This window comes from Cynara cardunculus (genome assembly GCF_001531365.2).
Source record: "Cynara cardunculus var. scolymus isolate 2C chromosome LG 2, CcrdV1, whole genome shotgun sequence".
In the NCBI taxonomy this organism is placed as follows: Eukaryota; Viridiplantae; Streptophyta; class Magnoliopsida; order Asterales; family Asteraceae; genus Cynara; species Cynara cardunculus.
In genome coordinates this window covers 2,276,986-2,300,862 of record NC_037529.1, presented here as the reverse complement: position 1 = coordinate 2,300,862, position 23,877 = coordinate 2,276,986, and the positions used below count along the sequence as shown (strand labels likewise).

Here is a 23,877-nt window from a genome sequence, read left to right as displayed (position 1 = left end):
ACTTTCAAATGATACATTTTGTTATAAAAAAGAATTATTCTATTATAATTTAATTAATTATATAAATTAATTAAAATAAACAACTCATCAAAAATAATTGATCATTTTTTTGTTTTGTTCAATTTTATTTTACCAAATATTAAAAAGTTGTTTTATTATGTCCTGTTCTGTTTGAACATCAAACTTAAAAAAAAAACTTCAATTGAAGGACCTAGTAAATCATGAATTTTAAAGTGCATGAACCAAAAATATAATTACCTCCAAAATACAAAGTAAACTACAATTTTGGTCCATGTAGTTCATACAAAACTATGAAAATGGTCCCTCATTTGCAAAAATAATCATGGTGATATTCTTTTTGCTTTAGTAACACCCCTAACTCAAATTTCGTTAATTATAGGGCCATTTTTGTCTTTCTATTCAATTTAGAAAAAAGTTGGTGTACAAGTAATGACACTATAATTAACGGAAATAGGGTTAAAGATTCTTTTCAAAACAAAGTGGATAACTAGTTTTGCAATTTTTGCAAAGAAGAGACAACTTTAATAGTTTTGTACAAACCATAGGGACTAAAGTTGTATATAAACTATAAAACGACAAAAAAGAAAAAACAGAAAGCCTTGTTGAACGGCAAAGCGCGTGCGTATTCGAGAACGAAGAGCCATGGCGACCGACCTCCGCACGCGCCTTTGCTTCAAACCCTCAAGAAATCTCCCAATCATCATCAATGCCTAATTTTCCTGTCACTTTCTCCGTGCCCTACCAGTCTTCTTCACACACAGTGAAACTCCCACTCTCACCAGTTCGTTGCAAAATACTCTTGGGTGTTGATGGTGAGCAACTGCATTCTATTTGAATTTGATATTTTTTTTAATTCGTTTTCTCTCTTCTTTGATCGTATTTGTTTAAAGAAGATGACTAGTTGAAATCCTCTTTTTTATACAGAAGCAATCGTTTGTTGTTGTGGTTTTTGTTCATAACTTAACTGAATTTGTACTCGTGTAGGGTTAGTTGCTTTGGTAAACTGTACATTGTTATATGCTGATCACTTTTGTCTCGATGCCTGCCAATGGGTTTGGTTATTTGACATTTTTACCAAAATAATTGAGAGGGTCTGTTTGGGTTGAGTTATGCTTGGTGTTCTGCTGGGAGGGTAAAGCTATTTTCTTGATTTTTATGGTTCTAGATGAATAGAAATATATATTTCTTGAAACTGTTTCTTTAGTCCTCTAAAGCGAGCTCTAATCCAGGGAAGAAGTTACTTAGGTAGAGTTCTGCTTTTGAAGTTAATATTGTATTTTTCAAAATGAAGAGTTGCTATGGAAAGAATAAATCTAGGGTTGGGGTTAGAGTGAAACTTTCTAGGAATCAAGTCAACAACTCTTTTGGCATTACTAGTTGTAATTATAGAGTTCAAGTTTACATATAATTTCGTTTTTTCCCTACGAAATTCGTATATTTGAAGTTGGAAATTAGTCCCTTGATCTCAAGGGTCAAGTTGTCTCTTCTTTTGAATTTGGAACAAAGGGAGTGGTAAAAAATATCATGTAGTAGGAAAAAGATACTGCCATGTGTTTTGTTAGTATTTGTTGTAATCGTTAGTTTTTTTGAGTTCCCCATCTTTTGAAGACATTTCGCATGCTATTTTAACTTGTAACTAGATGTGAAATTTAGATGTTTTGGGTCTAAATTGACCTATTGGCATGAGGGGGTTAGTTGGTAAGATGTTTATTATTATTTGTTTTAACTAGCAGACTTGGAGTTTGTGAATCATAAAGTAGCAGTTAGCGTGATTCTATATAGTGAAGTTCTACAATCACAAAGAATGTTTTAGCGGTTGAGATTTGGTTGGTGTTGTGAAATTGTGTCTAAATTCATTCATTTGGAACCCTTTGAAAGTTTAGACTAGTAAAGTTCAAGTGGTTTAGATGGAAGTTCTCATTAATAACATAATTGTGATTTAGTTTACTGGTGCTTATTCAATGCAAAACATAGTTATTTAACATATAGTCTTTGTGGGAGAATGGATTAACATCGGATGACCTTCTGCATGGTTGGTTGGGGGCTCTTGCCACTAAGCTCTTGTGTTAGACTCCAACAAATACAAATTTGAATGGTAATTTTGCTTATTCTGATTAGTGGAGTTATCGTACTTTTTAAATGTCTCATATTTTTTAATCAATTACTTTTGAAGTAGCCATGGTTAAGTACATATATTACTTGACTATTCTTCCTAGATTCATGACCATATGCATAAACAAAAGCTAGATCATGGAAGTAAAAATAACCGACACAACAAAAGCAATATCAAGGAAAAAGTAACCCAGTTCGTTGCAAGTACTCTTGGATGTTTGGTGCGGCGCAATTGTTGGTTGTGGGCATATTGCAAAAATGGAGCCACACTGTGCCTCATATTCCTTGATATTGCTTTAACATTCTTGCCTGAGGATTGGAGCGTTGAATCCTTGTTATATAATCTAGGTTTGTTGGATCAATGGTACTTTAACATCTTCTTTGGTTCTTCCAATCACAAACAATAGATCCTAGTTGTTCCAACCATGGACACCCAAAACCAAGTAATGAGAACCATAACGTCATGAGTTCCAATCTTTGCAGTAACGCACACGGTATTTGCGATTGTCCAACCATAATATATAGTGAAATTTTGAGATAAGATGGCGAATCGAGTTTACCCTCTTCAATGTCTCCTTTTGCCTCATTGTCAACGTTATCTTCCCTCAACATGAGTTGGGGCCTTTTGCATCGATGGCCCAAAGTGAACTTATCACAATATGTCGTTTTTGCTTTTCCTCCCAAGATAGTCTCTTCCATTTGGTGCTTTTGTTGTTTTGAATAGTGTTAACCGGTTGAACGTCGGTAGTGGTGGGCGTGAGCTTCGCACTTGTTGTTGTAGTTGTTTGTTCCGCATACAAGCTTGCCAAGCTTGTCCTCTCCTTCATGCGAATTGTTACCGAAATTTCTTACCTCAAGTACGCAACCCACCACGAGCGACTGTGACGAGCGCCTTCTGTGACCACTCGAACTCGATTACTCAACCTCTCAAACTTTTCTGGTAGTCGTGAAGGGTGTCAGTATGCCCATAGTTCATCCACAAACAATTTCTAAGTTATGAAGTGAATCTTTTTGGTAAGCGCGACAGAAGTTCAAGATGAAAAGTGGCTAGATAGAGTTTTTGGTTATCTGACGTGCCTTGAAATAATTAAGCCACACAGTCGAACCATTCAATTGGGTCATCTCTAACGTGTCTTGGGATTTAAAGTTTGCCATTTTGGAAGAAAAAATTTGTTTCTGCCATTGTTCTCATGTCGAGGTTGTGAGGCAAATCCTTCTTGCCCATAAAGAGCAGAATTTCGGAATGTGATCTCAAGTTGTTGCATGCCATCCTGACGAGGCCAACCTCTAGGGCCTTGATCCTTTATCTGTAGGTTTTCATTATAACCGGCGCTTTGATACCAATTTTAGGTCCCAACCGAAGCTTATGTGATAATGACTAAGTGACTCTTCGCATGAGAACACACTACAAAGTTTGGAATAGTTTTCTGATGATATTTCACTTTTTGGAAGGGATTAAATACATATTCCCTACATGTTCTTTCTAGATTCACAACCACAACTATCGTGCATAGACAAAAGCTAGATCATGGAAGTAAAATAACCAACACAATGAAACCAAAATCAAGGAAGTGCTGATAACTGACTTGAAAGTTGAAACTGATAAGACTTTAACTAAAAAAGACTCGATTCAAGTATTTCTGATCTGGCGGAGGAAACCGCTGAGATCTTTGTGATGTAGTTTTGCTTCTTTTAGTGATGTTGTATTATTATTCAATGATCCATCCATATCTTTTTTGCCCGCTTGCTATATTGTAGGTAACATTACCGTAGGTTAGTAATAGTGTTGAAAGCATGTGGCACATGGTGAAACATATTTTTTAAGGATATAATGAAATCTTAGTAATCAGGGTTTGTAATAACCTGTGTTGTTATATAGTTTAGAGAATGACATATGTATTGAGGATTTCGTTGACCGATATTTTGATTCGATTTTGAGGATGCATTTTTCATAAAGGAAGGCAAGTTAAAACCAGATGCATTCAAAATTTAGAAGACGTGATATGAATTTTTGTGATAGCATTGATAACTTGACTATCAAGGATGAAATTCTTTTTAAGGGGTGGATATTGTGATACCCTATGTTTCAAAGGATGTGATTTGTTATTGTTCTAACTCTAAGGGTTGTAGTTGCATTATGTATTACTTGAGGTATAATGATCATAAAATATTATGTAAGGGGGTTAAATGAAATCTTTTACTATTATAAATATAATATAGTAGCAAATCGCTAGCATCCTAATTATCAAAACCCTAACACTATACGCACCGCCGCACAGGTTTGGAGAGAAAGAAAGGTAGCGAATGTGCTTTCAGTTTGATTAAGAAGAAATTTGAAGATCGAGGTTTAGTAAACGATATTAAAGGTATGGATTTTTAATGCCTTTTGTGTTTATTTGAGTCGTTATATGCATTTACGAATTCCAATTTCTATTTGTGTTTATTTGATTCATTAATACATGTAAGGATTACTTATTCCATTCACGTTTATTCAATACAGTATCTACTTGATTCATTTTTCATCTGATTAGTTGTCTCTTTGATTATGATCTATACTCATTTGAGTTCTTTTTGGCGTTGTACACAATTGATTGAGTTGAATATGCTAGAAATTGCCAAAAGCTTGAGATGTCTACTACAAATAGGCATGGCAACGGGGTGGGTTTTCTAATCCCCGACCATAATTTCTGTTAACGGCCCTCGGTCCCCGGCGGGTACGGGGATTAACATCCCATCCCCGGTTTATTTTATGGTCAAACCCCGATCCCCGTCCCTAGTCAAGACCTAATTTTAGAAAATAAATAATATATATATATATATATATTATATACATAATAATAATAAAAGTATATACCAGGTACGAGGCGTGTCGGGGGATATGCTACCCAGCCCCGATCCCGGCCCCAACCCCGGTTTGAGTCTACCGGGGAACCCTGGCCTTGACCTCGGGACCCGTTTTAGCGGAGAATCCCCATTCGGGTCGGGTGAGCCAGGTTCCCCACCGGGTCGGGGAAAATCACCATCCCTACATACAAATCTTTGTGAGACGAGAAAAGTGGTTTTTGTGCTGAGTTGGCTAAAATTGGGTTTTTTTTAAACGGTCTTGTTTATATTCATAATCTATGGTTTTGATATTTGACAAGTTTATCTGTTTGATATTTTTGGTTTGGATATATTCACTTTGCTATTGTTTGATTAGACATGTTAGTATCAATTTGTTTGATCTTCTTTTGGTTTCAATTCCTTGGTATCTTGGTATTTCAGTACAATGCTATTGAAGTTGGAAGTTGGATGTTGTATGTGTTATACACTAAAACAGACATACGTGTACACTTAGAAATTTGAATCCCGTGTTAAAATATTTGTTGTTCAATTCATATATTTGTTTTGTATTTGGCTTGATTATTTGTTTTGCTATGTATCTGCGCACTTAGTGTTTTGCTCAACTGCATTGTTTTTGTAGCAGGTATTCAAGCGAGAATTAAAGAGTAAGGGATTCAAATTGCCTTACATATAAGAGGTTAGCCGAAGACATTTATGATGTTTGATGTTCTTATCTTAAATATGGTTTAACATTGATCTCTTCTATCTTGTTGATAGTCTGTTGGTTGAATGCAACCTCTTTTCCCATCTCGGGGAAGGGGTTTTACAATGATATTGAGATATTTTTTTGTTTTTGGCATTTTTCTATGGGGTAGCTTTTGGTACACTTACACGACTGAACTAGACGGGACAAGACAAGACAGGATAAGACAATATTGGACAAGACAAGTTGTGTGTCTGGTGTTCGGCACGACTAGCACCGGACATGACTGGGCTGGACAAGTTGCCCCTAAATGTTGTTTAATTGATTTCATATGGTGGTTACCGGTGGTAAAGAGGAGTTGGTGATTGAGGTGGACGTTGAGGCGGATATGGTGGGTGGTGGCCGTGAGTGGTTGTGGATGATTTTGAGATGGTGATGGTGGTGGTGAATATGGAGGTGGAAGTGGTGGTTGTGGAGGAGGTAGAGGTGGTGGTTGATGTGGTGGACATAGAGGTGGTGATGGACGGTGGTAGGTAGCTAATGGTGGTGGTGGTGACAACAATGGGCGGTCGTAGTGGTGGTCGGCGATGGTTGTGGTGGAGGACCTGGAGATGATCGACAATGGTGGCAGCCAACAGTGTTAGATATAGAGGTGGATGTGGTGGCCGCCGGTGGTGGTGATGGCGGCGATGGGCGGTGGTGACCATTAAACCAAATACCTTATTAGGGTATATCAAATGAGGGTAGATTGTTAATTTTTTGTTTATGTCTCATCCTTGTTCCATCTATTTTGGTGTGATAAAAAAAGCTTTTTTTGTCCCATTCAGTCCCATGTCACACCAAACATGGAACAGTGATTTTGTTTTGTTCTATTCAGTCTAGTCCCATGTACCAAACGCAGCCTGGTACTTATTGGTTATATGTTAACTTGCTGCAAAACGTCAAATCTAAACTTAAGTTTCATGGTGGTTGTTTTGCAAGCCTAAGGCTTAAAGGGCTAGCATTGTCGTTCTATCCTAGATAGGCATAGCCTTCTGATTTAGGTATGAGATTTTAAGTTTTCAGGCTACTAAGCTACTCATCATGATATTCGTTTTTAGTTCATATTTTGAGGCCTTTTTCGTATTTCTTAGGTCGGGTCTAGATTTGCTTCGGGTTACTCCCTTGTTTTCAATACTTATCCTTTTATTCTAACAGTCTCTGGCATGATTGGAAAATCAGAACTCCTACAACTATTAGTTCAACAGGAGTTCCCAATTCCATCAGTGCTGCTGAAGCAACTCTAAACTGGCAAAGTGAAAACTCTGCTGCCCAAAACCATTTTGGCACAACAAACAAAGTTTACAAAGACACTAGAGGCTCTTACCACAAGACTACAAACTTGGACGATTTTCTGATCATCTATTTATACTATACATCGGTTTACGAACTAATGAAGATCTTTATACTGGGACTGGATCGGAAAAAAGAGGGATTCTAGTTGTAAGATATCTAATGAAACCGTGGGGCTATTGGGTGGTGGTCCCGCTTATGGGGTCAAATCAATACGCTTTTGTACAAGATGACCTATTTTTCGTTTGAGTATGTCATATGATCCAGTGGTTGTATACTTCATATCCTGTTCTTGCACAGCCCTTTTTTTGTATCGTCAATTATCTTGCTCCCTCACAGATCTAGGTGATATTGTAGGTGTGCCGGATGCTTTGAACCTGTTGTAGGAAAACGTGCAAAGTTATGGCTCCCAATCCAAGAGTTGCTAAGGCCTTCCGTGCTATGAGAGGCCTCGGGATCCCTGAAGAAAAAACGAAACCAGTCTTGAAGCGTCTTCTAAAAATTTACGATAAGAACTGGGAGCTTATTGAAGAAGAAAATTATAGAGCTCTTGCAGATGCTATTTTTGACGAGGCGGAGGCATGCTTTTCTGTTACTAAATATAGTTTTTCCTTTTATTGCTGTCTGTTATATATCATTATTGTCTCCAAGTTTCTGAGTGGTATCTTTTTCCAGGCAGAAGAACAGAAGAAAAAAGTTGAAAATACTGAAGTACGTGATATCTATAACTTGGGGGGTGTTTGGTTGGTTTTCCATTCAGTCTTGTATGGATAAAGATGTCTGTGTGGATTAATCTGTCTATGTAATTTGGGAAGGTTTTTTCATAGATGGAAGGAGGTATTTTTAATTGGGAGGGATAGGTTTGGAAAAACTTGGCTTTCTGCATAAAGTTCCCCCTAGAATCTTACTAAATAAGCCACTTTCTATATCATTAAGCCACTACCAAATAAATAGTCATCTATAGCTGACCCAATAAGCTGTATGGATAAAGTTCTCTGTATAGATTAACCTGTCTGTTTAGATTGAGAAGGCTTTTGTTTGGAAGGGTTGTTTCATAGAAGAAAGGATAGTGTTTTTTTTAATTGGGATGGGTGGGTTTTTTAAAAACTTGGTTTTCTGCATAAATCTCCCCTAGAAGCTTACTGAATAAGCCATTTTCTATCTGATTAAGCCACTACCAAACAATCATGTATAGCTGACCGAATAAGCTGTGAGTCCCATTAGCTTGTTAAGCTACTAACAAACAACAAACAGGCGGCATGTACTGATTTTGTCCCTGTTCTTTGCTCGTATCATGAGTATCTAACGTTTCTTTCTCTGTTTCATGATTGGTCATCTTCCAGGCGGAACAGAAAAAAATACTTGAGCAAGCTGAAGTAAGTAATTGTTCAATTTATTTTTAGCATGATGCTCTAGGGGGGTGTTTGGTTGGTTTTCCATTAAGTCCTGTATGGATAAGGTTGTCTGGGTGTATTGATTTGTCTGTCTAAATTGGAAGGTTTTGTTTGGGAGAGTTTTTTTTTGATAAATGGAAGGAGTTTGTAATTTAATTGGGAGAGGCAGTTTGGGAAAAAAAACTTGGCTTTATGCATAAAGCTCCCCCTAGAAGCTTACTTAGGAAGCCACTTCCTATATCATGAAGCCACTACCAAAAGTCATGTAAAGCTGATTGAATAGCTCATTAAGCTGCCAACAAACATGCCCCAACTCTCCTTTATTTACTTGGTGCTGCTTGTCATACCAGCGAATGAAAGCTATTGAAGAGGAAACACAAATTCAAGAAGAGGCAGAAAGACCTTTAAAGCGACTACGTCTAAGACACCAAGACGGTCAAGCTTCACCCTCCAGCATCAACCCCGGCACTAATTCAAGCGAAACTTTACTGAAAAGGCCAAAATTAGAGGTTGACGAGCTTCTTGATGGTCAACCCCAGCTTCAATCAACAACAGTAACAGAGCCTGTCAGAAGGAATGATTCCCAGCCTGTTTCACCTCTAAATCGAGTTAGGAACAAGGGGAAACAACCCATTTTGTCAAATGCATCGGGACGACTAGACGGATCTGGTGTGTCTCAATCAGTAGATATCGAGAGAACTCACCCAGTTGTGGCAGATGCAACTCATTCTGATTCAGATATTCTTTCAAGGAATCCCAAAGGCAAAGGGAAGGAACATCTTTCCCCACAGAGTGCTCGTCGAGAAAATATATTAACTTCGGATAAGCCATCCCTTGCAGTGCGCTTTAAAGAGCCAAAGGTTGAACCAGGGATTGATATTATGCCCAAACAAAAGGGTCTTGCTTTAATAAAACCAAAAGATGAGCCACTGACAGATGACCCACCTCGTCCCCGGTTTGAGGTTCCGCTTGCAGTGATTTTTCCAGGTACTTCTTGTTTCTTTCTGGTTATGTGTTGGTGTGATACCATCCCTTTTATGAGCACAATAAGTAAATGTTATAATCTAATTCATATTTGCTAGCTTCTACTACAGCAATTGCATAATGTAAGACTTCACACGAGCATGTGATTAGAATAATATATGTTGATAAGTATATGAACTTTTTCAGTAAATCAAATATGGCTGTATTTAGTGTTAACTTAAATGGGTCAGGTTCAGGGGAAAACCACAAAAAAAAAAAAAATTGAAAAACTGAGGAACACCTTGGTAACCATTCATCCGGACGGTATGCACATGATAATACAAGTAATTTGTAAGCAATTTGTCCGGTATGCACATGTGCATAACATGCACACGTGCATAAAAACCAAGAAACAACTTTAGTTACTTGTATGCACATGTGCACACAATCTAGATGAATAGTTACCAGGGTGTTTCTTAGTTTTTCATTTTTATGGGGGGTTTTCCCCTGTTCCCCCCTCTATCCTAAATATTTCTAATTCCATCTCTACATTAACATCTTGAAAACGAGCATACTGTTATTTCTTAATTTTATCTAAAGAAGTGATTTTGGAGTGAGAGGTATCTGTACCATTTTCCCATGACTTGTTGGTCAACAAAAGCCTTAGGGATCATGTTAGCAGCTGCTATATCTCTTTTCACCTGCGAAGTAAGTGAAAACATTCTACTTCAATTCATAAATTTTTATGTGCACAGCTTATACAAGGCATTTTCTTCATTGAACGGGAATCTTGGGTATATTTTCTTTCGGGAAGTAGACATCTTTTGGTTGCTTGACTTCACCGCAAAAGCTCTTGCACACTAGTCAAAAGGACTGTCTGACCAACTTTGCCATGTATTCATGTCGGAAAAATGGTCAAGTGGACCATTGCTGCATCCTAGTGTCTAGCAGTTCTAAGTGTTCATACGAGCAATTAGGTTATTAATATGTATTGGTGCTTGCATTCCATATATTTCACTTCAAGTTTCTTTAAATATACAGACTCGTTGGCCAATGGAGATACTTCAACCGAAACTGAAAGTAATCTGATCAGAGAACCTGATTTTCTGCCCTTGACAACGGAATCTGCCGAAAATGAGGATTTAAACAACTGTGTTCAAGAAACGTTAACAAGTGGTCGTGAGCTCATAAACATTTTAGATGAATCAAATGCTAAGTTAGATATTGCTTCTTCATCCTCTGGGGAGATCAAACTTGTTTTGAGTTGTAACCCTGCTCATGGAAAGCCTAAACTATCTGTCCCAAATGTAGATGCTGTTTTGAAAATAATGGAAGATAAGTGTTTGAATTCATACAAAGTTCTGGACCCAAACTTTTCCGTGAAGAAACTGATGAACGATATGTGTGAATGCCTTCTCAATCTTGGATCTGATTCCACCAATGAACCACCAAATGCTAGACCACCTACGGATTCATCAGAAGCATGTGCAGATGTCAAAGATTCAGTCAGTACCAAAGGCGGGCTTGAGGCGGGTATGCTTCAAATGCCAAAACTATCCCCGCCTTCTAATGGGAACGATAACGACAAGCAAATAGAGCAAAATGGATTCGAGAATATGGAGTCGGAAAGTCTGGTGATAGTAGTCAACAATCATTCAACTCCTGATGATACAACGTCTTTTGATGATGCGAACGACATAGCTAAAGGACAAGAAAGTCTGATAATTTCATTGGTCAATGAAGTCAACAGTGAGTGTCCTCCATCTTTCCATTACATGCATCGGAATGCAGTTTTCCAGAATGCTTATGTTAACTTTTCACTGGCTCGTATTGGGGATGACAACTGTTGTCCAAATTGTTTCGGTGACTGTCTAACATCATCGACACCTTGTCTCTGTGCATTGCAAAGTGGGGGTGAATTTGCTTATACAACCGAGGGCCTTGTCAAGGAGGATCTTATAGACGAGTGTATAAAAATGAATCGTGATCCTCAAAACCGTTGTTTGTTATATTGCAAGGAATGCCCACTAGAACGATCGAAAAATGAGGAGATTTTAGAACCTTGCAAAGGTCACGTAGAGAGGAGTTTCATTAAGGAATGTTGGCTGAAGTGTGGCTGCAATAAACAGTGCGGTAATCGAGTTGTGCAGCGTGGAATTAAACATAAATTACAGGTTAGACGACTAGACGTATGTTTTGAAGTTGAAAAGTCCTCTTGCATTTCCTTTTTTGTTTATGTACTCCCCCTAGGGGTGTAAACGAGCCTAGCCGAGTCAAGTAGTTGGTCATTCGAGCTCTGCTGGAAAAAAATTATACCAAGTTCGAGCTTGAATAACTTTTACAATGCTGGGTTTGAGCTCGAGCTCGAATATTTTTGAGTTATTGAGCTCGATGCTTGTTTATGGGCTCGTACGATCCATTAACATGTTTATTGGCTTGATAATTTTTATATTTTTTATTGTATTATTTATGAACATATGAGCATCTTTGGCCCTGAAAAGTATACGCTCGAATGGCTCGGTTCGACTCAACTCAAAAAAAAGTAATCGACCTCTAGAACGAGCCGAGTCGAGCATTGGTTTTATGAAGCTTGACTAGTTAAGTTTAAACAAGTTCTATTTTGTGTTCGAGATTGACTCGAGCTCGAGAATTATTAAGCTCGAGCTCAAAATAAACGAGCTCGAGTAGCTCGTTAAAAGCTCGACTTGTTTACACCTTCACTGCCCCCTCTCTTGGGAAGTGGGGACGTGGATGGGCAGCCATGCATTACAGTAGAAAGTTTTCCCTCTTTTATTACCTTTAGGTTCTTTTAGCTTTACATCTTTTACTAATCTATACTTCCTCCGTCCCAAAATAAATGTCTACAACTAAAAGGGCACACAGTTTTACACCTTTTTATTTAACTAAAGGGCAATTTTACCCTTAATAATAGAGAGTAAGGGGATGTTTGGTTGGTTTTCCATCAAGTCTTGTACGGACAAAGCTGTCTGGGTGTATTAATCTATCTGTATAGATAGGGACGGTTTTTGTTTGGGAGGGGGTTTTCATAGATGGAAGGAGCGTGTTTTTTAATTGGGAGGACATGTTTGGAAAATACTTGGCTTTCTGCATAAAACTTCCCTCTAGAAGCTTACTGAATAAGCCACTTTCTATATCATTAAGCCAACTACTAAAGTCATTTATAGCTGATCAAATAATCTGTGAATTCCATTAAGCCTAAGTTGCTAACAAACAGACCCTAAGGATAGTATTGGGAAAAGTAGTTACTTTCTTTGAAAGTGGCCTCTTATTTTGGGACAAAATAGAAAACATTTTGACAAATTCTCTGTTTCTCTTGTCTTGTCTTAATGGAAACAGCCTCTCCACCCCTTGGGATAGAGGAGGGTCTGCATATATCTTACCCCCTACACCTTGCTTTCAAGTGGGATGTAATTTCTATGTTTAGTTTGGTTCTACATTAATTTGTATTAATCGTTTTCTCTCTTTCCTCTAGGTGTTCATGACAGCTGAAGGAAAAGGGTGGGGTCTTCGCACCCTTGAGGACCTACCAAAAGGTGCATTCATATGTGAATATGTTGGAGAAGTGTTAACCAACATGGAACTTTATAATAGAGTTTCACAAAATTCCAACAAAAATGAATATGCACATCCAGTATTGCTTGATGCTGATTGGGGTGCAGAGAGTGAATTGAAAGATGAAGAAGCTCTTTGTTTGGATGCCACACATTATGGAAATGTGGCTAGATTCATCAATCATAGGTATGCTTATTCCTACAAAGCCGAACTTGACCATATTTTTCTCACGGATTTCTGTTAGATACTCCTGCTTTTTGGGTTTCCATACCTTGGGACTTTATGTTGAGAATGATGTCACCGCCCCAAAATAAGTGTCCACATTTCTATCTATTTGGTTGGTTTTTCATTAAGTCCTATATGGATAAAGATGTTTGTGCGGATTAATCTGTCTGCATAGATATGGGAAGATTTTTGCTTGGAAAAGTTTTTCATGGATGAAAGGAACGTGTTTTTTTAATTGGGAGGGGGGGGGGGGGTTGGAAAAAACTTGGTTTTCTGCATAAAGCTTCCCCTTTGAAGCTTACTCAATAAGCCACTTCCTTTTTCATTAAGGCAATACTAGACAAGCATGTATAGCTAACAGAATAAGTTGTCTCTCGTTATGCTCATTAAGCTGCTAACAAACAGGCCCTTAGTTTGTCCTCAAATCAATGTCCACTTTCTAAAGTAGATGTCTACTTCTAATTCTAACCTTGATTATGAGATGGGGAAATTTATTGCTCCCTTTATTACCAAGGGCAAAATCGTCATTTAGTTAATTAAAAAGTGTAATAATTACACATTTCTAAAATTGTGTCTTTTCCATTGTGGATATTTATTGTGGGACGGAAAATGTAGTACTATTCATTTCATTCCAGATTTGTATGTTTATGTACTTGTCATTTCTGTTCAGCTATAGCTTTTAAATTTTAACATGTTAAAATTGCTGTGTTACTTATTAAGTGTATCCAACTAATTACCATCATATATGAAATATATGAGGATAAAATGGCAACACATTGTTCCTTCTTTTGTTAGGTGTTTCGATCCAAATTTGGTTGAGATCCCAGTGGAAGTGGAGAATCCCGATCGGCATTACTATCATGTATGTAATATATACACTTCTCGTTCTCAATGATCTTTTGCTTCTACGTTATTACATATTGGCACGTAATCCTTATAAGTAAATATTTTATCTGGTCCTAATTGACAGCTTGCTTTCTTCACTACAAGAAAAGTGAAAGCTTTTGAAGAGTTAACTCGGGTGAGTTGGCTGCTGTTGCTTTGAATTTCTGCAGTTATACGGCTGGTTTTTTTTCTTATCTTTCTGAGCACTGTTTCTGTTCCTTTTATTGTTATATATCATGGATGTTTATATATATATATATATATATATATATATAGAGAGAGAGAGAGAGAGAGAGAGAGAGAGAGAGAGAGAAGGGTGGAGCTATTAGGAGCTGAGCAAGCTCCCGTGCACCCGCTCACTCGATAATTGCAAGAGCAAAAAAAAATAGCCGTTTGAAAGGTGCACCCGCTTGATTTTGAGAAGTGCCCTTAAATACCCTGAACCAAATCTATAACAGAAATTGAACACAGGTAGGATGGTTCGATTATCACTTTATATACAAGAGGTCATGTGTTTGAATCTTTTAGGTGAAAGTTTACTTTTTTATCTTATAATTTTAGGCTCAAGGGCTGGCCCAAAGCACTTAGTCGGGCCCTACAATGCTATTTTTGAAAATAGCAGCAAAAATATAGTTAGAAGAATTGAACTAACAACCTCAAGTACAATTATAGGCATTACTACCACTGTGCCAATGGAACTTCTTGTTTATACTTCTCCTATTTTATTTTATTTTTCATGATCTATTTTTCTTCCCACTGTCAGTTCATTGTCGCTTTTTATCTCATCTTCAAGGCAACATTTATTTACTTTAAGGATCAGGGTCGATTCCATGTGAAAATTTGTATCTTGTTCTTCAACTTGACCAATTTGACTTGTCCCTAGGTCAAACTGTCTTGGACTTTCTTCCTAGGTCAAACTGTGATTTTGTGGACTTTTGATCCACCTTAAAGGTGCACCTGAGTCCGCCACTTGACTCGTGAACTGGGGGGACAAAGGAGAGACCGACATGTGTCTCCATTTGTTCCCGTTCATCATGAATAATGAACATGAATTTTTTACAATATTCATGATGGTGTTACCGTTCAGTATGAATAGTCCGCTATTCTTTTTTGTTCCCCGGTTCATAACGGAACTTAAATTTGTAATTGAACCTCCCTATATATATACATGTATATATTGTTCTTAATTGAATGTATTTGAGGTTGTTACAGGATTATGATATTGATTTTGATGATGATCAACATCCTGTCAAGGCATTTGAGTGCAGATGTGGTAGTCGATTCTGCCGTAGCATAAAACCTTCCAGTAGTAAGTGCGTTCTTCGTATTTTTCCTTTTCTTTTCGCAATAGACCTCTAGCAGTCTTATTAGGAATAAGCGCGCTCGTTGCGGGACTTAACCCAACACCTTACAGCCTCAGTGAACCCACAAAATTGTTGGACTATATGTCAAAATACCTAAAATACCCTTATATTGACCGTAAGCTGATATTTTTTCTTAAACGACAAATCAACTCACGTGCCCATGTCCTCAAGGAGACTTGAAAAGGTTGTAGAGCTCGCTCGGTGGCACCGTTTGGCCAATTGGTGGTAACTAGATAATCTTGTCGACCCCCAAATCAATCATATCAATTAAGGGGGTGTTTGGTTAAAGATATTAAAACAATAATTAATGAAAATGAAAATAAAAGAAACTTTTTAGTTTTATATAATATAATGAGTTCATTCCCCTGGAAGCCCAAATTTTCATTCCAGGTTAAACTTGGGAAATGAATATTCATTTCCATTTTCTTTCTCAGTCGTTTTCATTTTCATTACACTGCGTGAACCAAACCTCTCCTTTTTGCAACGATGAATACGTTTTTGGAACTCGAAAGACTTTCGAAATGGGAAATTGTTGACGGGATCGAGGGGTTAATTTTTTTTTTTAATCTTTTCTTTAGTTGTTAGTTCATCCTTTTGATTTATTTTTGTGCAGGATCTAGAAAAAGAAGGTGAAGTTGAAACTAAGGAGTTGCTGTAATCTGAACGAGCCAGCATGAGTTGACTCAATTTTTCTAAAATCTCTAATAGCTTTTGGTTACTCATTCTTGGATGCTATGATATTTGATGTTGCCTGATTCGGTTTAAATCGGAACTTATGTAGTTGAAATGTTGGATATCAAGTGTGAATCATTTCTTGGAATTTATATCCATCGTCGTCCTTTTGTTTCGGCTGTTTGGATGGTTTTTCATTAAGCTTTTTATAGATTAATTTGTATGTAAGGATTGAGGAGGTTTTTATTTGGGATAATTTTTTCATAGATGGAAGCAGCTTGTTTTTTTAATTGGGAGTGTCAAGTTTAGGAAAAACTTGGTTGTATGCATTAATCCTCCAGAAGCTTACTGGTTAAACCACTATCAAAAAATCATGTATAACTGACCGAATAAGTTGTGACTTCCATAAGCTCGTTAAGGGGTTGTTTACTTGTGGCTTAAGTAGCTTATTGGTCTATCTGGCTTATTCGAACAACTCATTTGAGTTGTTTACTTACGGCTTATTTGCACAGATAGAAATGGTGTGTTGCCTCCATTCAGCCACAAAAATGACATCCCTACCCCTTATTTAAAGCATCGCCTCCTTCTCTGAAGAGACATCCATCGTCGGCCTTTTTATGATTTTTTTAATATTGGGGGGTAAATCGGTTATTTATGTTATTCAGACTCTTAGGTCAGATAAAATAAAATTATCGTTATGGTATAATTATGTTTATATTTTATTCAAAAATAAGAACATTATCGTTTTCTCAAAATCACATAGAACCGTGTTGTATTGACAGAAAGAAAAAATAAAACAAAACACTAAAATCGAAAAATATCTCGCTGCATTACATTAGTAACTTTATTGTGTGTGTGTATATATATGGGCGAATAATCGTGTCAGAAGAAAAGTTATGGTGAGAAGCGTAATAAGATATCTGAACCCTGCATTACTTTTAATCTAACGCCTACCCATGAATAGCATTTTAGGAGGGAATTGATCTGGTGGATCTCAATGCATCTCATTAGTATCGATATTCAATTATGATTCATCTACCGGTGCAGATCTCTTCTTAACAACCATGGATTTAACAGCTTTTTTTTAACACAAGTTAGTATGAGATACCAAAATTGAAGCAAAATACAACTAATGTCACTAAAATTATAATTAGTTTAAAATAGGGACTAGATTTGCTAGTGGATGTGAACCACAGGGACCAAAAGTGTAATTCACTCTAGAATACATATAGAACCATTCGATCTTGGGCGGGAAAAGAGAAGAAGATGGGTGGGTGGTGCCACCCAGAGATATCACTGCAAGAATTATTGAAACTGATCAAAGGGTTTGTTGATATCATCATCTTAGCTTCTGGCTATCAATCATCTGGTCATTTTGCTCATTGGGATCCGCTAAACATTAAAAAAGCTTTCCAATGGGGTCTTTTCTTCGAGAATGTGAGTAAATCCAGTTTTCCCTTCCATACTTTAAATCCAAAAAACTCTATATTAATCCATAGTCTGATGAAGCATGTTTCGTGTTTTATTTTTGTAATAAGTTTCAGTAGTTTGCAGAACATGAGATTACGACAATTTTGTGCAAAAGGGTTTGTTCGAATTCAAAATTGTTCAAATAGAATGAAGTAATCCCGAATTATATATATCTTATGTAATACATAAATCGATGTTATGAAATATGAAGGGATTTGAATTGTTGTTTATTGTTGATTGCGTTAATTTAGGGTTTCTGATTACTTTATCCTGGTGCTTTATTGATCCCTTGAAGATGAAATATTGAATGAGGGGGCGCAGAAGGGCCTTCGAATGGACTATTTTAGTCGATCTTTTGCATTTGTAGTTGTACATTTATATGTTGATGTGCATTTCGTTAGGTCTTAGAGGTCTTTATGTGTACACAGTAGGAGGGAACAACTCAAGCCATATTTGGCCAAAAAATTGATTTCTGGCAACCCCAGCTGTCCCCACAGAGGACCCGTCTCCAAGGAAACCAATGTGATGGGGTATTTTTGGCTCACTCAGCGGGTCGTGGGGGAGGGGAGAGGATCGAACCTGGGACATGTTTTGTATTTAGCCAAAGTTGCACCTCCCCTTTGCCAACTGAGCTATATGCTGAAGGCAACAACTCGAGCTATATGATTATGGTGATTTTTGCTATGTGGTAGTAAGTTTAAGTTAAATGTTGGAAGCATAGGTGCTAGCCCTTGCTGAACCCCCATAGAGGGTGCTCCATCGGTTTGGTGTTGATTGTATCTATGAATTGTTGACCATGAGTATGACCAGGTCCTTTGGATAAACGACCTTAAATGAGTTTTGAATTAGGAATATGACGTTCTAATTTTTTTTTAGTTCAATGACTTTCATTTGACTTGCCTCTGGTTCAAAACAGGTCCAATTAAGAATCTGGAAATACAGTAGAGGGTTAGATTCTTAAATTCAGTTTTTGAGAAGGTCATTCAGCTAAATAGCCCATGCCTCGGATTGAGAAATCATCATATCTTTGCAACAGTAGCGACTCCTTTACCCCTAATGGGGTGTTATGAGAAGCATATGTGTGTGTGTATATATATATCTGATTATCTCTCATTTAGGTGTTCATAAGCATGGACGGAAACCAAGACTCCATAAATGAATTTGATGCAGCCTTATCCAAACTGACGTCTGATCCTCAATTTCCACAGGTGGGAACTTCTCATAACTTTTTTTAGTTATGTTTTTGGCAAATTGCATGAAAATGCAACGTACTTTATTCCAATTCATATTTTCTGTAACGTGCTTCCAAGATCTTCAATTTGGTACATGAAACATCCCAAACATTTAGGCACCTAGTTTACATATAAGAATGCATGAAAATATAGCATCTTGTGGTCCAATCCTTATTTTGTGTAACGTAATTTGGTCTAAATGTTTGAGATATCACGTCTGAGATACCAAAGTGAAGGTTTTGAAAATACGTTACACAAAATAGGAATCAAATCAAGGTACGTTGCATTTTCATGCAATTTGCCCTTTTGTTTTCCACAACTCTCTTGTTGCCCCTGTCTGACCCTGGGCTACCATTATGTAAAGCAGGGTCTTACACGTATATCATCTGCTACTCTTAGTAAATCAAGAATTTTTATAGTAGAACATCTGATTCGCACTCTACCAATGAGGGATACACATCTCAAAGCCGTTTTAAAAGCAACCATCGAAATGGATCTTGATGAACTTCAGAGAACAGAAACCAACTACGTGGATATATATCTTGAAAAGTTGACGCTGCAAAAAAGGAGTCAAGTTTCTATCGAGGAGGGTTTGATGGACTTTTTGCCCTTTTCTTGTTTTGATGACATTTTACATCAAAAGGCTAAAAACAGCACGGAAATCAAGTTGACAGCATTTGCTATTCGGGGAATTATGAAAAGGCAACGTGCAGTTTCATGCGCTTCAATGATGGAGACAAGTGTGGATGTTGTTGCTAAGATCACAACACAAGGAAACTGGAATGAGCTTCACGAAGACTTGCTTCAAGTACAACAAAATCATTCAACAGTTTCTTTGTAAGTGATATTTTCTTTGGAAACTGATGTAGGGGTAATGTAGTTAATTCCAAGGCTCTAAACCATATGAGGTCTGCTGTGGGGTGGCGGTGAGGTCGAGCCTCAAGCCTTAGGAGCCACGACTAGACTCCTGTTTCAAGGTGTGGCTTAAGGGGACAAGTTTGTATTATCATATATATAATTATATTATATACCCACACAAATATGTTTTCTACTAACTCTGAAGTAGTCCATGATATTAAACGATTTAAATATTTATAAGAAGAAAAAATATATATTAATATCATATACATAGAATAGAGCTTACAAAAAATGTTATATCAAGAGCTCATAACAAAAAAATATATTCTACTAATGGTTCCACAGGGTTGGGTTCCGGTGAGAAGGGAAGTTATGGTGAGAAGCATAAGAAGAGATTTTCACCCTTGGATCAATCTTAATTGGAGGTCGACACTGATGAGGTGCACCGAGATGCACCAGACCAATTCTCTTCTAAAGCGCTATTCATGGGTGCCGGGGTGGGCATGGATTAAAAGTGGTCAAGGGTTTAGATCTCTTCTTACGCTTCTCACTATAACTTACCTTCTCACATGATCTTTCGCCTGGTTCCACATACCTGTAATCTAAGAGCATCTCCAACTGATTCTCTAAAATGGAGAAAACGAAGATTTTGGGCAATTTTTTGCTCCAACAGATTCCCAAAAACTTCCTCCAAAATGGAGAGAGCATGAACGAGAATGTGAAATTCTCCAAATATGAAGAACTCTCCAAAAATGATTACGCCATGGCAGCAGGCGCCTCGCCTTACACAGCCGCCATGGGGATAACGGGATGTTGGAGACGCACCTCATGCCATGGCTCACCTTTTTAGAAAACTGGTAGTTACCGTGGCAAAACCCATCACAAATTTGTAAAATAAGTGCAACAATTTCTTTCTGTGATTGCCCAATGCAACTGTAAAGTCTTCACTTTTTTGGTAAATTTTCAACATAAACTACCTCTTTGTCCATTAGTAATCATTATCAAATACCGATAACAGTAATTTTGGTTCACAAGATTCTCTTATTTTGTCATTAAGGTATTGATTTGGTTTGAAAAATGTACATCATCTTCATAGCTAATGCCTCTTCTTATGGTGTTCATTAATCATCATATTTTTTCATAGAACATTCTATGATTGTACTAATGCTCGAAATGTGATTGATGATTTCAATCAGGTGGAATAATTGGCGAACGAGAACCCTTTCATATCTACTTGATAAGCGAACTATTAGATTGGTTTCAGGTGCCAACATGATTTTTTCTGCTCCTAAGGTTCAGTGGGCACGGGTTTTCAAACAGCTAGATATGTCAAAAGAAGCCAATGAAAACGCATGTGAGACAATTGTGAGTCATTTAATCGCATTTTTTTATTTCTAAAGTTAGTTTTCTTGTTACAAGTTCATGTAGTTTTAGATTTTAGGTTAGCTTAAAGACCATATGGCTTGTTCTAGAAAGACATTATGTTCCTTATTTCTGCTCTAGAAATAACTTAGGACTCGTTTGATCTGACCGAATGTTTTTGAGGGATTTGGAATTCGTGGAAGGATTTGGATTAGGAGGGATTTGGATTTGGAATCTTTTGTGTGTTTGGTTTGTAGGATTTGGAGTGGAATCGAATTCCATTCTTTAAAATTAATTTATAAAAAACAGATCATGAATAACTATAAATAAGAATTAAATTACTTTTTTATTTATTGATTATTAAAATCAAATGTTTTTAACATATTTTAAAACATTATTACATACAAATTTTACGAAATTCCGTCAAATACCAACCACCCCCTTGGAATTTCAGAATCCCTTGTTTGTGGGATTTCAGAATCCCTTGTTTAAATCCTAGGATTTCAAATACTTTAAATCAAATATGGGATTGGAATGGAATTCAATTCCAAATCGAATCTTCTAGGGCCCGTTTGATCTAATAGAATATTTTTGAGGCATTTGGAATTCATGGAAAGATTTGGAATCTTTGGTGTGTAGGATTTGGAATGGAATTGAATTCCATGCTTTATAAATAATTTGTAGAAACAAGTTTGATTATTACAAAACAACTGTTATTAACATATTTTAAAACGTTATTACAAACAAATCTTATGAAATCCCACAAAATACCAACTGTCCTCATTAGATTTCTAAATCCCATGTTTGTGGGATTTCAATGAAATCCCGGGATTTTAAATCCAAGCATTCCTTCAAACCAAACATAGGATTGGAATAGAATTCAGTTCCAAATCCCTTCAAATCCCTCAAACCAAATGGGACCTTATTGTTATACTCCCTCCATCTCAAAATAAGTGTCCACATTTCTCTCTTAGTTTGTCTCAGGATAAGTGTCTACTTTCCACTTATACCCTTAATTATGATATGGAGAAATTCATTACTTCCTTTGCTATCTTTATTAAGGGTAAAATCGTTATTTAGTTAATTAAAATATGTAATAATTACACGTTTTTAAAATCATGCGTCTTTTTCATTGAGGACGTTTATTTTGAGATGGAGGGAGTATATAACGGGAAAATGGCACAAATAGCCATTTTGACTTACCAAATTTACTTGTTGGCTATTTCTCTCCCACTTTTTCAACAAATTCACTACCTCAACAAGTAATCATTCCTCAACTTGAGGAGGGGTCAAAAAATAAAAATAATTTTGAACATGGTTCGCAAGTAACACATCTGCAACAGTGACCAAATCTATAAATTAGTTTAATTACAGGGACCAAATCTGTAAATTAGTCTAAATACTTCCTCAACCTGCGGAAGTGTTACTTGCGGAAGTTCAGAAAATTGGTTTTTTGGCCCCTCCACACGTTGAGGAAGTGTTACTTGTGGAGGTGGTGTTTTTGTTGAAAAAGTGGGAGAGAAATGGCCGATGTAATTTTTCTTGACCAAAATGGCTACTTTTGTTAATTTCTCGTATATAAATTAAAATATTGACTTGGGTCCATAACCATAAGCTGCTTTTATTGAAGGGTATTCTAGATATTTGATTAGCTTAAACATCATATGGCTCATTGTACATAGATTTTTGGTTCATTTATTTGTTCTAGAAAGAAGCACGCCCTCCGCTAGTGAAAGTTGCAATATTTCATTTTTGCATAGATTTCCATGTTAAAATTACGTACGACCATAATCATCATTACAAATAGATTGATGGTGTTATTTGGATTGAAAACATCTATTAAAAGTATTATAGATATCTGGTGTGATTGGCCTTCTGAACTATCTTAGGTCTGTTTTGTTAGCAGCTTAATGTGACTCACAGCTTATTTGGTCAGCTATACATGACTCTTTGGTAGTGGCTTAATGATATAGAAAGTGGCTTATTCAGTAAACTTCTAGGGGGAGCTTTATGCAGAAAGCCCAAGTTTTTTTCAAACATGCTCCTTCCAATTGAAAAACACCTTCCTTCCATACCTTTCCAATCTATACAGACAGATTAATCAACACAAACAACTTTATTCATAATGAATTTAATGAAAAACAATCAAACATGTTAGACTAAGTTAAATAACCTTATTGTTGAGGGTATTAAAGTGTAACTGCTTAGGGTATTAAAGTGTAATTATCTGTCCTATATATAGGGCATGTATTATGTATTTTAAATATACAATAAAATCAATAAATTCAAGGTTTGATTTGGTATCAGAGCCAATCAAATCCCTTCTTTTTCTGGCTTCAATTCAGCCGACAAAACCTCCAGCCTGACCGACGTAACTTCCGGCGGCACCATTCCCAACCTCCGACGACCTTTAGACAGCCGACGCAACCCCCGACAACTCCTCCAACTGTCACAAACCTCCAGCGGCATTCTTCCAGCTGTCACCTCTTCCAAGCTACTATGGCCGCAATCATAACTCTCACTAATCAAGAGAAAACAACCCATAATTCTCACAATTTTGCCTTCACCCTAAAACCCACGAACTATGGCTATTGGCGATCAATGGTCGAATCTTTTCTTACCTCTCACAATCTTTTTGGCTACATTGATGGCACTATTTCCTGTCCAGAATCGAAGGTTACAAATGGATCTGCTACAACTGACAATCCAAGCTACCAACCATGGGTCTCCAACGACGCTCACATCCGTATGCTCATCATCTCTACTGTGTCAGAAGAGTCCTTTCAACATATTCAGGGCAAAACATCTCGAGAGATATGGCTGTCTTTAGAACGAGCGTATGCTCCGGTTACTTCATCCCATGAATTTACTCTTAAAAATCAATTACT

General features: G+C 37.0%; 2 protein-coding genes across 3 annotated transcripts in view; both read left to right on the top strand.

The window, feature by feature from the left end:
- The first annotated feature begins 657 nt into the window (after positions 1–657).
- On the top strand, positions 658–16,216 carry LOC112506814 (probable inactive histone-lysine N-methyltransferase SUVR2). Of its 2 annotated transcripts, XM_025111096.1 has the most exons (13): positions 658–833; positions 4,413–4,499; positions 5,597–5,653; positions 7,349–7,570; positions 7,667–7,702; positions 8,335–8,367; positions 8,736–9,372; positions 10,390–11,522; positions 12,842–13,107; positions 13,942–14,008; positions 14,117–14,167; positions 15,244–15,340; positions 16,009–16,216. In XM_025111096.1, the coding sequence occupies exons 4-13, from the start codon at positions 7,394–7,396 to the stop codon at positions 16,026–16,028; spliced, it is 2,517 nt and encodes an 838-aa protein (XP_024966864.1). In that variant the 5' UTR covers positions 658–833; positions 4,413–4,499; positions 5,597–5,653; positions 7,349–7,393; the 3' UTR covers positions 16,029–16,216. The 2 variants fall into 2 exon arrangements, with proteins under 2 accessions (XP_024966864.1, XP_024966862.1); XM_025111094.1 differs by having other exon boundaries at positions 7,349–7,702.
- A 1,117-nt stretch (positions 16,217–17,333) lies between these two features.
- The window catches only part of LOC112508194, a 13,444-nt gene continuing 6,900 nt past the window's right edge, over positions 17,334–23,877 (top strand). The window contains exons 1-4 of the mRNA XM_025112982.1: positions 17,334–17,504; positions 18,656–18,745; positions 19,137–19,606; positions 20,824–20,992. Of these exons, the coding sequence (XP_024968750.1) occupies positions 17,334–17,504; positions 18,656–18,745; positions 19,137–19,606; positions 20,824–20,992 (900 nt within the window). The remainder of the gene's footprint in view (positions 17,505–18,655; positions 18,746–19,136; positions 19,607–20,823; positions 20,993–23,877) is intronic.